At 45.2% G+C, this 18,646-nt stretch overlaps 1 protein-coding gene across 1 annotated transcript in view; it reads right to left on the reverse strand.

The window, feature by feature from the left end:
• Positions 1-18,646, reverse strand: part of DSTYK (dual serine/threonine and tyrosine protein kinase) — a 47,214-nt gene that overhangs the window by 14,602 nt on the left and 13,966 nt on the right. The window contains exons 2-3 of the mRNA XM_070591410.1: positions 14,482-14,870; positions 2,914-3,583 (exon numbers count right to left, since the gene is read on the reverse strand). Coding sequence (XP_070447511.1) covers positions 2,914-3,583; positions 14,482-14,870 — 1,059 coding nt within the window. The remainder of the gene's footprint in view (positions 1-2,913; positions 3,584-14,481; positions 14,871-18,646) is intronic.

The raw sequence follows: 18,646 nt of genomic DNA on the forward strand, positions 1-18,646 counted from the left end.
GAAAATCTGTTTTGCAAGCCAGAGGACAGAAGAACTTAAGAGAAGAAAAATTACCTGCAAAAACTCCACTCCTAAAAAGGCACTCTCATGTCTACTGGTGGAAATTTACCTTTTTGGGGGAAATTTGGCAATATCAAAATTTTAAACCAACCAACAAACAAAAAAAATCTACATACTCTTTGATGTAACTATTCTGCTTCTAGCAGTTATTTTTCTAGAAATAGACCGTTACAAGTCCAAAGATATAGTTGTTCAATGATGATCAACGCAATACAGTTTGTACTGGCAAAAAGAAATAGCCTAAATGTCCATCAGCAGAACAGTTAAATAAATTAAGGTACATCCATTAGAAGACAACAATTTTGCATGCACATTTATGGAAAGATCTCTAAGGTACGAGTTAAGTAAAAAAGCAAGGGACAGAAGAACACATGGAAGAACCAGACGACTAGGGGACAGCATCTTTATGCCTGAGTCCAGCAGTGTGTATGTAGGGATTATCTTTTCAAAAAATAAATATTTTATACAGTACGTATGTCATGATACCCAACATGCATGCATTCCCTTTATTTTAAAACAAAGAAAAACCAGTAATAGAAATCTGGCCCCACAAGTTAAGTGGTAGCCCTCTTCTAAATCTACTTATCACTGACTTAGCATAGACGTGGTAGCCTCAAGGATACCAGAAAAGACTGAGAACAAGATAAACAGCAGATACGTAAGTCCTGTCTAATATACAGGCAACCAGATAAGTAGATCCACAAATCCACTATGTAGTTAACAGAGCCAGACATCTACCTGTTCCCAACTCCCACATCTGTACCCCACTCACCACTGTATCCCAGGCACCAAACATGGTATACCTGGCACATTAATAGTCACCCACAATATTTCATTGTCTGCCCAACCTACCTACCCTGACCCCACTCTATCATGTGCACCATGATGCCGGCACTGATGCTCCAGTGCCTTTTAAATTCAATATTCAGAAGACTTCCTAGGATTTCCATAGCAAGTGAGCATTTCTCAGCAACTCTTCCCTACAGTGGGAATTCACCAAAGAGGAATCTTTGCTTATCTTCGGAAAGACCCATAAATCAGGCATCCTGTGCTTGCTAAAGTCAACTATGTTTCCTCTGTATCTATAAGTGTGACATAGCCATACACCATCATTCACACGCTCATTCGTTCTCCAAAAACGTACTGTACACAGACTCTTACATTTTCTGCAAGGGATATGATGATGAATAAGACCCAGATCCTGTTCTTCAACTCTAGGATTTTAGAAAATAGTCAGAAGAACATACATAATTATAACAAAAGATAGAAAGTGAAATATGCCAGAAATTTCAGTTCCAGATGAAATGCTGTGGGAGTTCAGATGAATGCAATCATTATTAGCTAAGAAAATTAAAGACAACTTCATGAAAAATGTTATTTGGAAGAGGCCTTGAAGGGTAGGTAAGATTTGTAAAATTCACAAATAAAAGACATTTCAGGTTTAGGGCAGGGCATGAGCAAAGAAAAAGTAAAGGAAGCATACAGAAGACAGCAAACAGTTGAGACCAATTGAAATAGAAATTAGAAGAAGGCGCGCAGTGGGAAATAAGACTGGGCAAGTTGGCACGGCTAAGCTTTGGACAGTCTTTAATATGGGGCTAAGGAGTCTCAACTTGGTCTACAGAAACACGGAGCCAATAAACGTGAACTGGGGAAAGGACAGAGATGCCAGGGAGATCAATTAGGTAACAAGAGTGCAGTTGGACCAAAGGAGGGAAGAGAAGAACAAAGGTTTAGACAGGAAACACGGAAGAAGACTCATCAGGACTGGGCCACTGACAGGATGCGGAGATAAGAGGAAGAAGACAGTGAGAGGCCATGCCAAGGTTTGGAAGCTGGTCACCAGGAAGGTGGTGGCATCAGCAGCTGGGAACAGATTAAGAAACAGTAAAGCATAGAAACCCAAGAGTACAGGCTCAGGAATCAAGCTGTCTAGATGCAAAGTCTGCCTCTATCATTTAGTAGCTGTGTCACCTTGAGCAAATGACTCAACCTGTCTTAGTTCCCTCATCCAGAAAATGGTAATAAGCAGAATATATTTACCAAGGTGGTTTTTGAAAACAACAACAACAAACCTGCTGCCAGGTCCCAGGTCAGAAATTCTGACTAATATGTCTAGAGTGGTCTGTAGGGGTCTCGGGCATCCATATTTTCAGGAAGCCTCCCAGGTGATTTGGATGGAAAGCCATGACTGAGAACCTCAAGGGGAAACCATGTCACTTTATTAGCTCGTAGAGCTACTGTTCACAGGGAGGTTCATACAGCAGTCAGGATACAAAGACAGCAGCATCTAAACCTCAGACACTAAAAACCTGACTAATCACCTGGCCCAATTTTGTTAATAGCCATTCGTGAAGAATGGGACCACCAGAAAAGCTAAAAACACTATTGTTGAGAAATCCTCCTGAGTTGGGTTTTAGGAGCAACCTGAAAAGAAAAAAGTCCAGGACACACACAAAAAGAACCAATAAAGAAGCATGGGCCACGCTGAAGAAGCCAAGGTCACAGCATGACTTAGTCACATTCTTTAAGCAGCTCTTCTCTAGCTCCATCAAGGTCAGGGGACACAGACAGAAACTGGAGATTAAAGAGCGCTATCGGGACGAATTTACCAAAAGTCGGACTAACACTCCTGAGAAGGAATGACAGTGGAATCTTCCAGGAAGTTCTTTAAGAACAAGAGAGGCCACTCTGGCTAAATGATTTAAGGTGGGAAGCTGCTAATGACAGTGGAGTAGATGAGATTATCCTGAGGTTCCTTTGGCCTTCAAAATTAGTGTACTTGATTACCAGCCAGCAAAGGGGTGGAGGATCCCACAGCCCCGGTGCCCCACCCAGCTCTCTGGGACCCACCTTTAAACTCCATGTTGGCAGCGTCATCCAGAAGCTCCTCCTTCATGGAATTGAGCGTCTCAACAATCATGTCCTTCATCTCCTCCTGCTTTCGGTTGGCAATGTTCATCAATGACTCATACAGCTCATTCTCCTTTTTCCGAGTGTACTCCAGACGTTTGGGAGTGATCTGCAGGTCCCGCTGCATGTCAAAGGCCTGGTTGATAAAGAGGTCGAGGCAGCGGCAGTGCACCAAGTTCAGGGCCTTGGCTGCGTCCACCAGGCGAGTCTGCAGCACCTGATGAGAGAACGTGCTCAAGTGCCTCAGCTTCTCACTTTGCTCCACCAACATGCTCTGCGCTTTAGCGTCCTGGCCGGGGGCCCCGCAGTTACAGTGACTGCTGCTCAGATAGCCCAGGTCAATCAGCTGGCGATGAAGTGGCGATCTTTCATTCTCCATTCTTCTGGTGGAGGAGTCAATTATCTCCGAGCCCAGCTTTGGCATTTTGAAAAAGAATATAGGAAAGGAGAAATACTTTTGGATTTCCTGAAGCTCTTGCTCATCCCTCTCAGAGAGTTCATCTTTGTGGAGTGCATAGGTTATCACAGGCAAGAAATCATTCACCAAGTCACCCAGAACGTCCACTGTGGCCCGGAGGCCTTGGCACGGTGCTACCACAATGTCCACTTCCTGGAAGGGGAAGGGGGTCAGATCAGCACTTCAGGGTCAGAACCAATCCTTGCCTCCCCAAAGTCCCACACTGAGACCAAAATCGAGATCTATGATGGGGCAAGTGGACTTCGGTACGCCCCAAGCATTTTTTTTTTTTTTTGAGGAAGATTAGCCCTGAGCTAACATCTGCTGCCAATCCTCCTCTTTTTGCTGAGGAAGACTGACCCTGAGCTAACATCCGTGCCCATCTTCCTCTACTTTATATGTGGGATGCCTGCCACAGCATGGCTTGCCGAGCAGGGCCATGTCTGCACCCGGGATCCGAACTGGCGAACCCTGGGCCGCCAAAGCAGAACGTGCGAACTTAACCGCTGCGCCCGGGGACCGGCCCCTGCCCCAACCATTTGTTCACCTCCTTCCTCGGTTGTGAACACTCCCTGGTGCAGCCTATATGCAGGCAGGCACTCATCTGGAGAGTGTGAAAAAAACACCTAAGTAGAAAGGATGGCAGTCACTTTAGCTACGTCAGATAAAAAGAATATTTAGTTCCTCCTTTCCTTCGTTGCTCAGAAACTCCCATTGATTCCATCTGATGAAGAAATAAAACAAACAACAGAAGGAGAACGAACCATTATGGAAATTATCAGGCTGGGAGTGAGTCTGCCTGAAAGCTTCCTCCCCTCTTACACCTGCACCCCCACCTTTCTAACCTGACGAACTCAAACATCCTTTAAATCTTGATGTGTATGTTGTGTTATACCCTTAAGGAGTCTTTCCTATTACACAATCCCAAACACTGTCTACTTCTCCTTTTCTTAACGTTCAATACATTTATAATTTACTTATCTAAAACCCGTTTTTTCCCATTAGCCTGTAATCTCTTTGAGGGCAGGGACTGTGACTGCCCTGTTCCCTCCTGTATCTCCAGTGCCTCGCACACAGTAAATCCACATTATTACAGTCCTACTCTAACAGTGTGCAAGTATTCCAAAGCCTCAGCCACCTAAGTCTTGGTAATGCCTTTATTACCAAGAAGGTTAGCCTATGCAATATTTGGCCTCTGCACTGCTGGGAAGGCAACGTCCTTCACAGACAGGGGCAGCTAATACGAAAGGGGGGCTTTCAGGAGAGCTCTTTGGAGGAGGGTTTCACTCTGGCACTAAGTCTGCCCTTTGGCCTTGCCCTTCTTGCCAGGAGCACAGAGGTGACAGCCAGAGCAGCAGTGGTCATCTTGCAGCCCCAAGGCAAACCTGAGGGTGGAAACCAGCTCTAAGGATGATGAAGCAAAAAGAAATACGGAGCTTGGGTCCCTGATGACCACAGAGCTGCCACATCAGCCCTCAACTGCCTAGCTTCAGTCTAGTTTCATGTGAGGGGAAAAAAATTAGCAAGCCCCTGTTTTTCTGATTGTCTGTTACATATGACGGAACCCAATCATAACTGATATACCCAAGTTCCTAAAGTAAGTTTCAAGAATGTTCTGTGGTTGGGAAACAAACCTTTTACCGTCGTTTTCCTAGCAGTAGTTCCTGCTTTGTGCCCTCCTTTCCCGAGGGCCGCGGAGCACTTAAGAGCACACTTCCACCCCTGCACAGGCTGCTCCTCTCCGCCTCTGAACCTGGCTTCTGTTCCTGGCGCGCCAGCCCCAAGGGCTGAGCTGGAGGCTCACACCGACTCCCAGTGTCTTCAGGGGTCTGCAAACTCAAAGTCAACCCCCCAAGATGCTAGTACATTTTACTGAGATATAAAAGAATGCAGCACAAACCTGCTCGTTTGTGTCCTTAACAGCTATCAGATGTTGCAAATTTACTTTATTTGAAATCTAAAAGCTATACAACTTGTTTATTTTCTTTCAGACTAATACTGTTTCATTCCTCACCTTATTTGAGCAACAGGTATTTTTGATGAAAGACGTTAAAAATCAAAACCTGACACGTTTTCTTTTTTTCTCTCCTTCTCTAGATAAGTAAGAAACGACTGGGAAATGCCAGCCTATTGTTTCTTGTCCCGCGTGCGCGTGTGTGAGAGAGCACTCCCATTCCCAGCAAAACACCAAGGTCTCCCCTTCTTCCCCAACAAAGAACTAACAAGTTTCGTTCTCAGGTGGGTCACATAACTTTCATTTGGCTGGCCCCTTTGAACTCCCTAAAGCTAAAAGTGCTTTCAGCATCTCACCATTTGTAATCAGAGCAAACACCGTGTAAATCCACCGCCTTTCCATCGAGCACAGGCCAAGAAGAAATCTGCTGTTTCATGGGTGCCTCGAACTGCAGAGGATGTTTTCTGGTTGGAAGACTAGTCTGCCACTCATCGTGCTGTGCAAAACAAACCCCTTTCACTACCCTGAGTCACGCTGCTGGAGGATGAATCACTCACGAGGCATATTCGAAAAGTGGGTAAGAACTTTAAAGGTTTAGGGTGGAACATATGATTGCCTAAATGTCAACACTGTAACTACATATAAGATAAAGACTAGAAGAGAACCTCAAGAAATAAAAAGTTATAAGATAGAGAATTACAGGTGGAAATGTTTTTAAAAATTTTTATTTTAAAATTGCAACCCTGGGGCCACCCCCGTGGCTGAGTGGTTAAGTTTGCACGCTCCCCTTTGGTGGCCCGGCGTTTCATGAGTTCGAATCCTGGGCGCGGACATGGCACTGCTCACCAGGCCATGCTGAGGCGGCGTCCCACATGCCACTACTAGAAGGACCCACAACTAAAAATATACAACTATGTACCAGGGGCTTTTGGGAGAGAAAAAAAAAGGAAAAAATAAATAAATAAAATTGCAACCCTGTCTTAAACATATACATTTTTAAAGATATAAATCAAACTTATTATAGGAATATCATGGGAAGAAAGCCTAAATATTCAAAACCAGCTAAAGTATTCTTTAGAAAATTTTCAGGAAGAATTCTGCTTGCTTGTTTATTTGATGGATTTTCTTAAAATTCTAAAATAAATTTCCAGGTTTTCCTCAAAGGACCATTTTGTGTGTGCAACAGAACCATCAGCCAAAACTGCCAAGTCTATTTCCAGAACCAGTATCCTTTCTAAGAGACAGCTGACTTTATTTGCTCATAGGTGCAAATTCAATTTTAAAAAAATGGATTTGGGGCTTTCTAACGGTAGGTATTGCCTGGTATACTGGCATCTAGAAAGAAGCTGTCCACTCCTAAATACATCTTGAACTAAACAAAAACAGCCAGAAAACAAGTACCATGCCCTCTCTTCTCCACTCCCCAGTTATTCACTTGTGCAGCTGGTCTCACCGTTCTGACCATCAGGACTGTCAGAAGAGAGGCAACAGGAGCTGCTGGCTGACACGGGCAGCAGAGCAAATTAGAAGGGAATGTGACATGCGCTTCTGCAATACTTAGAGTGAAGGGATGACTCACACCTGACAGAAACAAAAAGGGAAGCCAGCACTGTCTCCTGGAGACAGGGAGCCAAAAAACTAATAATCAATACAGAGAGGATGAGCCAGACCTGTTCTGGGCCCTATTACGGCCACCTGAGAGGGAAGTCTGACCTCAGACTCCACTTCATGGAAGGCTGAATTCCTTCCTAGTACCTAAAACAGGTGCCTGGCACTTGGTGAGCATCCAATAAACAAATATGGGATGAATGGATGAATAAATGATGCCTTTCCTACTTGCTCAAAACCACTTTCAACATTCATATGTAATATTTTCTATCTTTCAAGCCACATCCCACACATTTTATCGCACACATTTATCTGGAACTGCTGTTTGCCTCTGCTCCGAGAATGAAGTGGTGAGTAAGCATTTTGCTCCTAACTCAATGAAGGAAAAATAATTGCAGGGGTGGGGTGGGGGAGGATGCCAGCCCGGTGGTGTAGCGGTTGAGTTCGCATGCTCTGCTTTGGAAGCACGGGGTTGTAGGCTTGATCCTGGGCGCAGACTTGCACACCACTCATCAAGCCATGCTGTAGAGGCATCCCACACAAAAAATAGAGGAAGACTGGCACAGATGTTAGCTCAGGGTCAATCTTCCTCAAGAAAAAAAAAAGGAATCCCAGGGAATCATGAGAGTATCCCACAATTTCCATTTTGAGTCACAGAGAATTCCTAAGGAGATTTCTCTCATGGAATGTATTCTGCACAAATCTGTGGAATCTACAGAAGTTGATTCGTTACTATTAATTCTCTTGGCAAGATTAAGAGAATTCAACAGAAAAGAGATTGCTACTCTGCAAACAACCAGAATTCACTTCTTTGGTTTTGTTTTGATGTAAAATAACACTTTCTTAAATGCCAAGAGGAAATCACTTAATCCCTGAAGAAGCCTGACCACTTCCTAAGAATACTGGCTCTTATTGGTGAGGACTCCTTATTCCATGGTCACGGCACATGACCGAAATTCAGTTACAGCTAAGGATGATTCTATCAAGTGATGGTTCAAACAGAAGACAGCCGTGTGCTCAGGTGGGTCACAGATGTCTTTGCTTTCTCCACAGGTCTTAGGCCTCAGGTTTACCTCACACAGAAAAGAAGTGGGCAAAGTCCTGCCCTTGCTCAGCAACTGACACACACAGCCTCGACCTCAACCCCTGTACCCATATTCTCCCCATCTTCCCTGTCAATTCTGCCCCCATGTCACCTTGACAGAGCAGCTGAGAGGTTCTTCCTGTTGCTTTTTACACAGGGTTGATTCCTCTTCATTTTTATCTAGGTCCCTGACCACACTATCAGGCTTGAATGTTAATTACATATTAAGGAAAATACGTCTCTACTCTTGTCACATTGTAGAAAATACCTTGACTCTTGTTGGTACAAACACTCTCCAAGGGGGGCTGCAAGTGAACAGGTTTCTAGGCTGTCACAAGGCTCATAAGCAACTGGGACTAAGGCGGAGCCAACCCAAGCTTCATCCCAGCAGTCAACAGAATGCAGACAAGCTCATCTCTCCACCTAGCACAAGCATCGGAGTGGGAACTCAGGGGCCAGACACAAGACTGGGGGAAAACACAATCCCAACCAAAGCCCTAAACTAGCCACATGAAACCACCATGCTGAAAGTGAAAATCATTTACAATCCCAAACAGCCCAAAACAAAGGCGTTAGCTCTGCATCTCAACTCATAAGCAAAAGCCTTAAGGATGGGAACGATCTTCTCTCTTTCACACTGTGATGGATCAGGTAACAGACAACGCGAAAAGAAGGTAATGAATAGCCTCTGTGCACTCTGCTTTGTGGATATGCAAACGTCCAGGTGCCTACAGACACAGATAAAAGTAGGAATCTGAAGCTTTATTCTCCTACCACTTACTAGACAGATCAAGACAGAGAGACAAAATAGTATCATGGAGAAGAGAGAAGGGGGAAGAGAAAATTTTACCTTTGAACTTTTGCATTATTTACCTTTTTATAACATCTTTCTCTTTTTTCACTTTATTACAAGTAGTTCATATGGAATCACGAAGAACTTTGTCCCTAACTAGAGCAGAATAATAACTATAAGTAAGCTGGAACCACAAGGACTTAAGTTTGACAACAGGAAGGCGTTCCAGCAGGGATGGTTGTCAGGGAAGGGACAGGTGACCGAGAGTAGGAAATCCTCTTCTCAAGGACACTGATTAATTCACTCGAATGCAGAAGAGAACCGATTCACTGCGTGCCTGACACTGTGTGAGGCGCTTTATACATTCTCTCTCATTTAAGCCTCATACCAGTCCTAAAGATGCAGATTACCACCCCCGTCTTACGGACCACGGAACCAAGCACCAAAGCCACAGCCAGTGAAGGGACAAAGCCAGCATGTAAATCTAGGTCCGTCTGACTACGAGACCATGTTTTAACAGTAACTGGGGGCCAGCCCCGTGGCCGAGTGGTCAAGTTCACACGCTTGGCTTTGGTGGCCCAGGGTTTTGCCAGTTCAGATCCTGGACGCAGACATGGCACTGCTCATCAGGCCATGCTGAGGTGGCGTCCCACATAGCAGAGCCAGAAGGACCCACAACTAAAATATACAACTATGTACCAGGGGGCTTTGGGGAGAAGAAGGAAAAATAAAAATCTTAAAAAAAAAAAAATACAGTGACTGGAGGTCACTGTGTGTCAGAACCATCTGGGCTGGTGTTAGGGAAGTTCTGAAAGGAGAATGAAGGATGGACGAGACGACTTCAGGGGCCCTGACGATCCTGGGGCTCTATATTAAAAAGCACATGCTGGCTTCGAAGTAAAAGCCGTGCTGTGAAACAACCCTGCAAGGACTGGCCGAGACATTACAAAAGAAGTGAAAAGAAGAAGCATTTTGATAGCCCCAAAGAGAGCTCCTGCCTGTTGACAAGACTCTCAACCTCAGAGTCTCTGAAGGAGGGGAGATTTGCTGGCCACACATCCTCTACGCAAAGGGACACACAAACAGATCTTTGAGATAGTGGAAACCGAGGGGGAAGCCCTCCGATGCAGGAAAGAGGTAGATGGGATCCTAAAAAAGGGAGAAGACAAAAGGGGAAGATTAAGACTCCCATCTCTGCCAGATTTTCTCCCCAGCAGCTCACCGCGGAAGGCCACAAGCGAACCATTGGTGGTGAACTGAGAGGATCCAGCCTCAGCTTCAAGCTATTCCTTTTAAGAGAGAGCAAGGCTACTAGAGTGAGTATAGGGATTTTTTGTAAAATCTTGCCTCTAAACCACATATATCCTTAATAGGCAAATTAACTTATAATAGGTAATTCCCAGGTTTCTTGGCAAAGAGCAATGCAGACAGGAGGGTTACATTTCACTATGTATATTAGTCTGTTAGGGGAAAGGTAGGAGAGAGGTCAAATTCAAAGAATATAGGATTACTGCCTAGAGGGAATTTATAATTTAGATTTGCCTGAACTTCCCATATCCTTTTCAAACATATCACTTTAGTTCCCCTTTCTTTTGCCCCATAAAATCATGGTTTATTTTAATTACATCTCTAGAATATCATTCTTTATTTTTCTCTCTTATACATATTACGCCCACTTGGTTTCTTTTCCCTTGGAATGGCCATTCTGGACCTAATCCCATATACTCTCTTCTCCCACAAGCATCTTCTTGCCCTGAGGCCCGTCACCTACCTTCTTTCTTACTTTTTACCCATCAACTGTCATGTTTGAATCTAGATACTTTCAAGAGAAGATATGGTAGCTAACTAAAGGTAAACAACACATAACAAATTTAGTTTTCTAAGGTGCCATAATAAATGTCAACAACTAGACAAAAATTTCGAGAAGCTAGTTTTCTAGCAACAAACAATGATTAGCAAATTTGGGGGTTAAAATTTTGCATAAATTAGTGTTATTTTAAGTAAGATCCTTTATAATGATTTTGGGTTGTGAAAGTATTAACTGCTGAGAAATTAAAAAAACCAATGTCTGTATGATGTTAAAAATAGATTTTGGGGGCCAGCCTGGCGGCATAGTGGTTGGATTCACGTGCTCCACTTCGGTGGCCCTGGGTTCATGGAGTGTGGATCCCAGGTGCAGACCTACACGCCACTCATCAGGCCACACCATGGCGGCATCCCACATACAAAATAGAGGAAGATAGGCACAGATGTGAGCTCAGCGACAATCTTCCTCAAGCAAAAAGAGGAAGACTGGCAACAGATTTCAGCTCAGGACTAATCTTCCTCACACACAAAAAAGATTTTTTCCATTGAGAGCTAGAGATTGGCGGTTATAAAGAGAAAACTTTACTACTCCAACTGGTTAGAGTTAAAGGATAAGTTTATTTGCAAGTCATTAGACCTTGCTTGGAAATACTAATCTACCTCGGTTCCCTGAAACATACCCTACCAGACATCACCATGAGCCAATAGCCTTGTCAGTGTGTGGCAGTCTGGCTGCCAGGCGACACGGACATTTGTCCAAAGGCCAGAAAACACCTGGTGGGGATAAACAGGCTACTGACAGGCGCAGAGCTGAGAACTGCAGAACTGCCACAGGGAGCGGAAGGGCACTGCTAAGCTGCAGGAATCCCATCTCAGACTGAGGGAGTTTAATCATCTCTGCTTCTCTTTATTCCTTTTCTTACAGGTGTTCATAGGAAAAAAATACACACACACGCCAACCGACATCAGATTGAGGCAACTCTGAGGCCGGCAACTGTGTTGCCCTGGACTCGCAAGAGGAAAAACAGAAAGAGTAAAAAGGAGGTGCCAGAAGGGGGGTGAGGGTGGGAAGGGGAAGTGGTGTGTACACATGGAGACAGACCCAGCGAACATGAATGGTGAAATGTGCTGCCAACTGGAAAATGACTGTTTTTAACACTAAATGGGGTTTCACAAACTAAAGGCTTAACAGTGCTCCTCCACTGCTTAACTTTGAACTGAGAATCTCAGGGGACCGAGAGCTAAAAAGCTGGGAATACCAAGTACTATGAGGCCATGTGAGGTGGCCTATTCTGGAACAAACTGAAAATGGCTAATTTATGAGGATATTAAAGCAACCTATTAGAAGAATGCCCATTGTATAAGAGGGGAGGGGGAAATTCTGCTTTGATAATTTGACAGTTGAGATGAACATCTCATTTCCCCTAATTCAATCTTGGTTTCCTTCAGCTACATGTTTCCTTTCTTTGCCACTCCCTTTACAAACCAAATGGACCGGCTGCTTAGAGGTAACTCCCTGGTCCTAAATGTAATGGGAGCTAAACAAAAAGGTCTTTCTCACTGTCATGAAAAATCTGCAAGGGAGCTGTGGAACGCTCGCAGCAGTGAGCTGAGCATGACTGATGTCTTTAATGGAGACAGGAGCCTGACTCTAGTGACAGAGCAGGGTCTGAGCTCCACAAAGGCTGCTAAGGCCCCTCTGCGGCCAACATCAAGGGGTTCTAAACTTAGAACCATTGGGGCCTGTTGCTATTTCTACATCAAAACCATTGGAGAATAAAGCAGATCCGGTGAAACACTGGCTAAGGAAGCCTCACAAACCACACGAAAAAGAACACGAGAGGCTAGAGAATTCCTCAAGAAAAGAGAAGAATATTCCTCAGGAAAGAGAATACACATTTCAACTGTGTGGAGAGAAGGCTGATTTGGCATCTCAACTTCCCAACCTGGTCGCCGCCTCAATCGCCAGCTCAGTCTGACACTTAGCGCGTGGCAGGAGCAAGCACTGGGACTCTCACGAGGAAGACGTACACTCAGATACGCGCTTGGGAACAGCTCCCACTCTCCTTCCTGTGGCTGTCTCGTATCCCCTCAATTCACGGAACAAAAGTAAATGAGCCAGTAAGACGAAGGGACACAGGAATCAATCAAAACATTTGTCTCTCCTGCGGATGGCTCTGTTCACATTCCAAGATTGTTTTTAAAAGGCAAGAACAGGAAAAATCACCACCTACCCTACAGCCTTCATTTCAGGTATTTAACAGTGTTTTTTAAGCTGCAGGTCACAATGTATTAGGTCAGAGCATCAATTTACTGGGTTGCTACCATCATTTTTAAAAAATGAAGTCAAATAGAATAGAGAAGAAAACATCAGTGTGTTTTGCAAGAAGTAAAAGTATTGTTTCACGAAACTTTATTTCAAATGTATATGTGTATATATGTACTGAGTCCTGATATTAAATGTTTCTACTTACAGTGAATTAAAATCTAAAAACTTGGAAAACTGCTGATCTATTGGAAACTTAAGGGAACTAGACCAGGGTGGTATACCAGAGAGTGTAGATGGACCAGACACATACGCATCGCGAAGAAGTTCACGCATCAACTGAGCAGCCTCGGTCAGTAAACAAGGCCTGCTGTCAGTTACCCAAGAACTCTCACGTCGTCCTGGAGACAAGCAGCGCAGGCCCTCAGTGTGAAGCAGGGAAAGCCCCACTGAAACTGAGCTGAGAGAAATGCTGCTTGTATACGTAGCCCCCTCCGGCATTTATCAAGATAAAAGAAATCTGGACTCTGGAAGGAAATGAGATGACAGTTTCTACTTTTAGAGTGTCATAGGCCATGGCCACAACCAAAGGACCCATTCACTGACTGAGAGATCAAGCCTTTGAGAACAGGAGTAGGTGAAGGGGCTACTAAAAAGAAGAAACTCCCCTCCTAGCCCTGCCAAACAAGCCCGTCCTTCCGCACAGCTAGCCAAGGCGACACTCTCTCCGCTCTGAGCAGGCCCGCATTCTTTTATTCCCACCCACTCTTGACCCCTGACAGTCACACCTTTGCCAATCCCCACTTGGTCTAATCAAACAGCCCAGTCACAGCTATACGGTAGGAAAGGAAGCCCAGCATGAGACGAGTCCTTCTTAAGTGGATACGCAAGTGCCAGACGGACAATACGATCCCTCTGGAGGTGCCACCAGGCCAGTGCTGTCTCTGGGAACTTACTTCAAGAGAGAAGCAAAGATAGTCTTCAGATGACGGGATCTCCAGATCTCCTTACATTGAGCAAGACCTGCTCTCACCTTCCCAAGTTCCTCAGAAAGCAGGAGACATGGTCTACCCCGTTTAGAAAATAATGGCCAGGTCTAAGGAGAACTCACAAAATTCTTCACGTAGTCTCAATCTAATAAGAACATTAATTACCCATCATCTTACCATTTCTTTTAGAACGAGACGGCTAGAGACAATTCTAGCAATATCTTCCTGCTAAGAAATGAAAAAGGGTTTCTAACTCTGATCACGACTATTCTGTAAAAGCATGTCAAGATGAAAGTATCACATTCCTTCCCTTTTAGAAAGGGAGACAAGGAGACAAGGAGCCTGCTCAGGGCCTCGCAGCACGATGGCAGAGGCAGGGACGGCACTGCCACAGCCTTGTCTGTCAGCTTCCTAGGTTATGTTCCTTTCACTCCATCAGCTGATGCTCAGAGCCCAGAGTATACACTGCCAACTTACTTTCTGAGAAAGCTCCAATACAAGGAAAGCTGGTCTGTATGTGTACAGTTGCTATACGAGTATGAAGTCGGTACCTGCAGGAGTGCATGGTGCATCGTCACCGCCAGTTCGGCTAAGACATGGGCAGCATCCTCACCGTCCTCCTGGACCTCCAGGTCCTCCTCAGGGATGGTTTCCCAGTTGCCCTGGTGAGCAACCAGCGTGTGCACTAGTTCATACTGGCCGGGGAGCGCCAGGCTGACCCGAGTCTGAGTCCCGTAGGTGAAGCGGAGGCGCCGAAGCTTGCAGCTCTCCTCACTGCCCGGCCTGCTGGTGGGAAGCACCTGCACGCCCAAGAGCAGGTTCAACAGCCGGCACTTGACGTGACAATCCTGGCCGAGGATCAAGATGCAGGGGAGGCAGTCCACAATCTGCTGGAGGTACTTCTCTTCCTTAGGTGGGAAGGAAATGCAGCTCAGCTGGCCTGGTTGGGGAAGGGGAGGGTGGAGGAAGAGAAAGGAGTACAGAGAGAAGAAGTGAGGAGGGGTAGAGAGACACACAGGGACCCCAGTAGGACGCCAGGGTCCTAGAGAAGAAGTTTCTAGGAAGCTCTTGGTTGAAGGAGGCATCAAGAAAACACCCCAGTCAGAAAAGGCTTCTCAAATATCAAACCAAATTCCCCTCCCAGGCTCATCCCAGAGCAGCTGTTTCTGTCCAGAAAGGTGGCAGTGACAGGATCCACCCTCCCCCGCTTCCTCATCCAGGGGAAGGATTGCCTAAGGACTTTACAAGGACTCAATCACAAGCACAAGATCATTCAACTGACAAAGCAGGAAAAGACGAACTAACTGGGATGTGAGTCCAAGAGAAACTACACCTGAGTACGTCAAAATGAAAACCTGCCTTGAGGTAGAAGAGCCAACGCTTGAACACATAAGGCCCTTTCAAACGTCTCTACCACACGCAGCTTCAGATTGCTACTTTCCTCATTTACGATATATTTTATAACTAAATGTGTGAGCTAATCTTTATTTCCACACATGTCGAAATAAAATGTTATTCAAGTTTGCATAAGCTCTAGAAGCTTTTCTGGTTCATCTCTCTGATAGCTGGTGACAGCATTCTGCTGCCAAGTCATCTGTTTTCCTAAAACATAGGGTGCTCAGTTAAGATCAATATCTCCTAATCAAATCATATTCCTTCAGTTTACGGGTGACAAGACCCTGAGTGGGACAAAGGGAAAGAGCGCCTGTCAGGATAAAATCCAGGCAAATCCAGAAGAGATGTGATCTAGCTCAAAAACACTCTTTCAGGACGACCTCACTCATCTAAATGGCTAGCTTCCACAGGATCAAATAGTATTCAGGAGAGAACAAAAGGCTTCCTGAAGTATAAGAACCTCTGTCTGGGAAAAAGAAGCAGGAATTAATTGCATGGGACTCTGGGATTCTGAACTCCATCATCCCCACCGTGTTCGGTGCCAGTGCCTGCCCATGTGCAGGACTCAGGCAGCCCTTGCGTTTGTTCAGAAAGGCACAGACACACAGCTCTGAGCTATCAGAAGGCCCATCTCTGAGCCAAACACACACATCCTAATTGAAATCTGGGGTGGCACCAACTGAAACGGTCCTCCCTGGAGTCACTTATCCATGAGCGGCATTAAACCCTTCGTAAGCTGTTGACTTTGTTCCCGTAACTGAAGCGAGAGAGGCCTGACTCATTTAAGAGGTTGTTCTACTTCAGACTGTGCCTATCCGGCTACGAACTTACTATTTCAAATCCTCAAACCTCCTCTTCCACAAACGGCACTACCAAAAGGTTTAAAGAACTCAGCCTGCACCCACACCCCGGCACGCACTTCATTCAGCCCTTCCTTTTCTGTCGTCCATCATTAGTACACGTACCTCAGCAACACTGGACACTGACACAAGAAAATCTACTCTCCTGGGAAAGAGGCGGGTTCCTTTGAAAAAGCAAAGAGCATTAAATGAGTGCCTAAATCTGCGCAAGGTATTTACTAAGCACGAGAGTGAGATCACCAGATCACTGGTCTAATCTTTGACCTACAATCTAAAAGCAAGAGGACCCAGGAGCCGGGCCTGTGGCCGAGTGGTTAAGTTCGCGTGCTCCAATGCAGTGGCCCAGAGTTTTGCCGGTTCGAATCCTGGGCGTGGACATGGCACTGCTCACCAGGCCATGCTGAGGCAGCGTCCCACATGCCACAACTAGAAGGACCCACAACTAAAAAACACACAACTATGTACCAGGGGGCTTTGGGGAGAAAAAGGAAAAAATAAAATCTTCAAAAAATAAATAAATAAAATAAAAATAAAAGCAAGAGGGCCCAGCCAATTGATTATGTGACCAGTAGCAATTCTGTTCACAATTAAACATTTAGCACAGTCAATTCTAGTTATCTATTTATAATTATCAAAAGCAGGAAGAACCACCATATTTCTCTCTATATCCTCAACACCCAACACATAGTAAGTGCGTTCTGTTATGCATTTCTCTGCTCTGTGTCAGAATCCATTTATTGTGGAGAATTGTCTACAAAAAGCTATAAGTGGTTCTATTAAGTATTCTGAAAAGTCTGGTACCATGACGAATAGCTTAGGAGCAACTGTCATTCCCCAAAACCTCCTTCATCTCAACATGAGAGTAGATGTGGACAGAATAGGACTTCCCCACTCGCCTTACGGAATTCAATGCCCATAGTGTCAGCCTGAGCACAAGTCCAGCTACATTCACTCTTATCTACACTTCCTATCTTCCCTCTTTTCCCAGGCCTCCTCAGATTTTCAGATAGGTGTTTAAGTGTAAGTGCATACTGACAACCTTTATAACTCCTCTAACAAAGGCTGGTACGTAATTAAAACCCACAAACCCAAATGAGCTCTAATGCTGCTCCTAGGAGAGCAGATAACAGAGAATGAAAACCAAGCAACAAAAAGCATTTTTCAGAACCAGAGGGAGAGCTCTCAATATCTCTGAGACAAAGTGTCAACTCTAGGAAGCCAGTAAAACATGCTGCATCAGCCCAAACCACAGCTGACACATCCCAAATTATCACCCCGTCTCTGTAGTGGCAAAAGCAGTCACCACAAATAAACCTGCTGGGGTCAAACACCACAGACCAGTGCAATGGGAAAGCGGGCTGATGCTGAGCCCAGTTCTAATCTTTGTTTCCAGGCACCCTGCCAGGGTTCTACGTGTCACCTATTGGACTGAAGAAAGGTCTTCAACACGAACATCGCCATCTGTTTTTCGATACGTCATTAGCCAAGCCCTTAGCTTCTCCCACTAATCTTTAGCTTCTTCAATGATCTCCAACATGTCTACAAGATTTGAACAAGGGCGTGGGGAGAACGAAGCTGAAGCCAGCCTGTCACACGCCTTGCTTCTCTGGGCAAACGGGCAGGTGAGGGAGGAGCGCAGACCGAGGGGGGAGAGCACCAGCGAGGAGGGCAGACGCTCCGACCCCAGCCTCACCACGGACCAGCTCTGCGACTCTGGCAGCTCGCTGGACTTCTCTGAGCCCTGGACTTCTCATCTGTGAACTGACGGAGTTGCATTAGATCATCTTTAACATCCTTTCCAATTCTAAAATTCCAGGATTTCATCAGGTTTTAACTGTTGAAAGAAAAATCATTGAGGGGGATGGGAAGCTGGTCTGGCTGTTTTTGCTTTAAATTCTATGTGAATTTAATTATGCAAGCTCTTCCTGGACCATTCTAATTGCAGATCAAAAAGTGGACTGAACTGGCCAGGGCTCTGAGGACCTGCAGAGCAGTTTCCACAGTTCTCTAAAGAAGAGATTAAAAACTGGGGCCTGACAGTAGGAGGGAGGAAGAAGATCTGTTTCAGAGCTGGAGCAGCCGCCTCCCAGCCTTAAAGGACTTCTGAGTTAATTGGGTTTTCTTTTGTAATTAATATAACAGCATCTGCATACGGGGCTGCCAGAAGGTGACAGCAGGGCCTCTCAGCTGGAGCACATTAACCTGCCAACTCGCCTGCAGGAAAAGGCAAGTCAAACTGTCTTAAGTACAAGCCAAGGTTGTTTCTTCTTCCTTGATGGTTCTTAAATACAGATGATCTTGATGGGGTCACTTCTAAACAAGGCTTCAAACTAGAAGCAGGAGAAGAGCAACCAAAGCGGCCACCCATTTTGCGTATTTGTTTCAGATAAGGAAAGGGAGCAAAACAGACCAACTCAAAACATGCTGCTTTGGCATACGGATTATTTTAAGCTGGTTATTT

The sequence above is a fragment of the Equus przewalskii genome, chromosome 23 (assembly GCF_037783145.1).
Source record: "Equus przewalskii isolate Varuska chromosome 23, EquPr2, whole genome shotgun sequence".
Lineage (NCBI taxonomy): Eukaryota > Metazoa > Chordata > Mammalia > Perissodactyla > Equidae > Equus > Equus przewalskii.